The sequence below is a fragment of the Triticum dicoccoides genome, chromosome 6A (genome assembly GCF_002162155.2).
Source record: "Triticum dicoccoides isolate Atlit2015 ecotype Zavitan chromosome 6A, WEW_v2.0, whole genome shotgun sequence".
NCBI lineage: Eukaryota > Viridiplantae > Streptophyta > Magnoliopsida > Poales > Poaceae > Triticum > Triticum dicoccoides.
The window spans coordinates 450899047-450904076 of record NC_041390.1 but is presented as its reverse complement, the minus strand read 5'-3'; the positions used below and the strand labels follow the sequence as shown (position 1 = coordinate 450904076).

General features: G+C 41.1%; 1 protein-coding gene across 1 annotated transcript; it reads left to right on the top strand.

The window, feature by feature from the left end:
- The first annotated feature begins 415 nt into the window (after nt 1–415).
- LOC119317207 lies at nt 416–1666 on the top strand. Its single transcript, XM_037591634.1, has 2 exons — nt 416–871; nt 931–1666. Exons 1-2 carry the CDS (start codon nt 815–817, stop codon nt 1411–1413), a joined length of 540 nt encoding a protein of 179 aa, XP_037447531.1. The 5' UTR covers nt 416–814; the 3' UTR covers nt 1414–1666.
- Nucleotides 1667–5030: the final 3364 nt, after the last annotated feature.

The window sequence follows — 5030 nt, the reverse complement described above, 5'->3', positions numbered from 1 at the left end:
GGCAATCCCTGACAAAGATTTACCATGCTTGCTAAAGAAAATTATCATTCTTTCAACAACATTGCCATACGAAACGTTTGGTTTGTCAATTTTTTAGCAATCTTGTTAGTAAAAACGCATATGACTACTATATACAGTTGTTTCTCGTGATACTTTGCGTATTATTGTAGCGTCTCGATCTAATACGGTCAAGTCTATGTGCTTTCTGTGTTATCCCTGACTGAGTATGCTGGCACACATCATACATCGATGAAATACCATAACATCACATCTTTACCTCTTTATCTTACGTAATATTAAACGACAGAGACTTTCATAGTTCTTCATAAGCTATACTTTTATAACCGTTGATTTTGTGATAACTATAAAGATCGATCGTTGAGATTTAAAATTAAATTTGCACACGTGTATATAAGAGAGAGAAAACGATGCGGGACACAATGAGCCCACGATTTCACCTTCCCGTATGTACTTTTGACCGATCTCATCTCCTTGCAATTATAAAAAAAACTCATCCTCTCCTAAAAAAAGAAAAACTTCTCCCTAGAAGCGTCGCCGCATTCATCTCCCATCGATGCATCGCCGTCCCCCATTTCCAGGCTCCGCCGCCGCCCTCACCTCTCCGACTCGACGCTTGTGCTTCCAGATCGAAGCCCACGACGACGGCGCTCCCAAATCGATGACACGACACCCCTGGCTCGTCCTCATCAAGGAAGCGCGGCTTCCAGCGGGCGGCGATGAAGGAAGGCCCTTGGATCCGCGCTCCCGCAGCTGACGACGGCCATGACGAGGTTGCTCCAGAGGGGCGACCCCCATGACGAGAGAGGGCCCTCTGCGTACATGGCGCAGCGGCGCTCACCCCCGGTTTCAGGTACCGCGCGCACCTCGCCTCTTCCACTCCTAATCCAGCTGATGATGTTTGGTGCGGAGATGTACATGCTGGCGTTCAACACCACGGATGGACAGAGGCTGGGCAGAACCCAGCCATGTACGTCCAGAGGCGGTTGCCGGACAGGCTGGAGGATGAGGATAGCGCGAGCGCGAGAGTACACAGGAGGTGACTGGGTCGCACTCGACATGCGGCGGATTCGGCCCACGCGGCCAGCGCGTCATACGGGTCCGCCAACGCCGCCCGAAATACCACCAGCAGTCCAACCTCAACACCTCCTTGTTCACCGGCATCGGCATGTCGCCCGTGAACAGCGCGGGCGCCCCGACGAGGAACGACAGGAGGAGAAGGAGCACACGCGTAGGAGCCGCCATTTTCTGATGGATGGTGGCAATGGTGGATTGTATGGAACAGAGGTGGCGATCGATGGGCAGATCTGGTTGGCTAGCAAGATGGTGCATGGTGCAGTGGTCGAGCTGGGCGTTTTGGTTACAGCATGGTGGAGGCAGGCGCGCAAGGACTGAGCAGCAACAACTCAGCGGCGGCATACCAGCAGAGATGATGCTCTGAATTAAGTACGATCTGGTTAATTTTGGCTTCAATCGTTGTCCCTTCGATCTGGAATAGACAACAGATGCGGGGCTCTTAAATTCCTCCTCCTCCTGCTGTTCCTCGTCGTTGTTGTTCATTGTTGTCACACACAGCAAGTCACTCGATCTCTGTCCTCCATGAACCTGACTATCAGGAATTTATGCATGTCTGTCAAATTTTGTTTCATTGTTGTGTCGTGTGTAACTGTGCATACGTATGTTTAGACAATATAAATAGTGAGAGCCAATAAAATAGCTAGAACTCCACTACAGCTAGCTCGATGTCTCCAAAGTCATAAACAACTAGAAGAACTAGCTGTGTGTGACAACAACGAACTAAGTAGTGAGATAAGCACACTTCGAAAGTTACTTCAAACTAGCTGTAGCACATAGATTACACAATGGAAATTTCAAGATAGTTTTTGACGTCCTTTGATATGCCCATGAATAGTGAGTGCTGATTGGATGCACAAATCAATTGATGAGACGGACGAATTGATGAGGATAAACTGGGTCAAAAGTCAATGCTTTCTAACATTGACCAAACAAATGTAAAAAGTTACGCAGGTAAAACACATTGATGGCCATTGTATTTATGTAAAAAAATCACTTTAATCATTGTATTCGAGAATACGGTCACTATATACGTGTTTTGGTCACCGCAAAAAAATATACGTGTTTTGGTGATTATATGATCATTAGTTCATCATATAGCTCCGTATTTTATCTAAGTTTACCGGTGAGACTTCATACATGGCAAATAACTGTTGGTTCCTCGGTTCCACTCTTTCCACCACAGACGTCTCCTCCCACCGATTTTACTGTTGGTTTTATTTGATTTTCTTCCAAAACTTTTCCACGGTTTCCTCCGAATGAAGTGTTTTCCTCTTTTCTCTCATTCTGGCCCATGATAAATCAAAATCACAGAGATTCGTTAACCTCCTGATAAAGAAATCAAGTCATACGGGTAAAAAAAGATCATAACTTTTCATTTCCAAAAACAATCAACAGAACTAGATCAAACATTTTTCTATCCTTTCCCATAGTGGTATGTCTTTTAGGGTTGTCTAAATTTCATATTACCCAGAGTTCTCTGATGTCTCCGAATATGTTGATCTCACGAGGTAATAAGTTTTACAGCGTTAGCATACTTAGAATGAGAATCAAGTGTTAAAGCATGTAGTGTTTAGGAACTAAGTTCAAAATCATGTTGTCGGTTTTTTAAAATTCTAGGCTGCGTGCATTTCTTCTGGAATTGTTTGGGAAATATTCGAATATTCTTGATTTTCGTCTTTCTTACGCCTCTGATCATCACGCTAATATATATTTTGTCGTAATGCATGTACATTGAACTAGGGTATCAAGTAATTCTTCACCGATTCGTCGATTAAATTGCTAAATGTTTCCCGTAGCAACACACGGGCATTGTCCTAGTGTCAAAATAAGTACCGTTGATCTAGAGTATACCTTATATATCACAGTGAAAACAAAGCGTAAGGGTATGGAGTCCCATCAACACCAACGGTAAGTTGAGTGTAGACCATAAACCTATATCGTAACTCTTACCCGTTGGTAGAAATTATCTGCAACATGATAAGTTGCGGCCATGTAGATCAGTATGTTGAATGTACCGGCAAGACCACAGTTAAAACAGATGAAAAGGCTATTATATATGCAATATGGTTGTGGTAGCTCCAAGTCTGAGTTTTTGAATAAAATCCAGTTTTGTCCTAACTCGAAGTTTTCATTTGCATTTTAATACTATATGGATGTCATTTATGAGCTGGTTCCGCCAATCAATTCTCATTCCCAGGTCATAATAATCCCAAATTTCATTTAATTGGTAACCGTGTTGAGAATATCTAGACACTCAAATTCCAGTCGCTCAAATTGTCCGTAACCGGGGATACAACTAATTGATTATTTTAACACTCTACAGAGGTTTGCGGATTTTGTCCCGCAAGACTCTATCACCTCCCTTGAAGTCCTCACACTGCCCGGTGTTTGAGAACAGGATGACTGAGACACGGTGTTTCCGAAATACTCAACTATGCTAGAGCCTATAATAGCTTGCGGATGCACATGGGAGCTTTTGGTCTTGAAAGATCCATCAATCTCTTTGCGCTTGGGTGGCCTTCCGTAAAACTGGGTGATCAGTGGTCAATCCCCTGGGTCCCTTGGTAAAACTGGGTGATCAGTAGTCAATCCCTAGGATCCCCTCTTGAGTCCGTAGAACCGGGTGATCACTAGTCAATCCCTAGGGCCCCTCTTGAGTCTCTAGAACCGGGTGATCACTAATCAATCCCTAGGATCCCCTCTTCTTGCAAGCAGTCCACCTAGAGGTGTATTGAAATCTTGAAGTCTTGTAGTCTTGAGGTTGATCCAGATATTATTATCACACTCACATCTCACATGAAACATTCATACCAATCCCCGTCTATTGAAGCATAGCTGCAACAAACTTAACAATGATTCCAGGGGCTTGGTGACAAGGGTATGGAAGCATTCTAGCACTTCTAGCAAGCATTCTAGCGCTCAAAATAACAATCAACAAATCGAAGCAATGAACAAAATAAAGTTGAAAACAAAAGAAAACAAATAAAATCCAAAGAAAACTTCAAAGGAAAACTATAAAGATTAACTACACACATCAAAAATAGTTTTGCCCTAACTAAAACTTAACACCAAGTTAAAACACTAAAATAATAGATTAACAAAAAATAAATTATAAAACAACTAAGTTAAGAATTTAACTAGCAAAAGAAAAAACACATTAAAAGTTAAAATAAAACCTAAGTTATTAACTAGACAAGCTTTAACACTAAGAATTTAACTAAAATAATTTTATTTATTAGTAAAACATTGTTTTTATTAACTAGCAGAAGGTTTTATAAAAATAAACTAAGTGACAAAAATAACTACTTTAAAATAAAAGAAATCAAATTTTCTATCCCTAAAACTAGCATAAAGGTTTCTATTTTTAAACTCTAAGTTAAACATATCTAAAATACACAAAAATATTTTTTATTAATCACTAGTTAAATAAAAACTACTAGAAAGCAGGAGCAAAAAGAATTAATTAAAAACCTATTTTTTATTTAAAAGATATGAGCAATCTAGTGATTTGAACAAATTTCATCAAATTAAAATTTTAAAACATTCAAACTTGGCTCAAAACGAAACTACAAAAACTAGATAAATTTTTCGATCTAATGCAAAAAGATTCAATTAAGAACACTTCAAAACATAAAAGATATAAGCAAAATAAAAATACAAATTATTTTGAAATCTAAAAAGAAAACAGAAAAAAAACTAGGCGTCGGTCACTATGCTATGTGGCGCTCTGCTATTAGCTAGAGGGTGTGAGTGCGAGCGCGTGCCCGTGCTAGTGGACGGCCGGTCCCTAACCAAAAACGGTTCGGCCACAAAAGCTTCTAATCTAGATCGTTAGATCTAGATCTAACGGAGGGGAGAGGTGGCGGTGGCTTAGAGAGAGAGAGAGAGAGAGAGAGAGAGAGAGAGAGAGGGAGGTCTGGCGAGGGAGCCTCGGG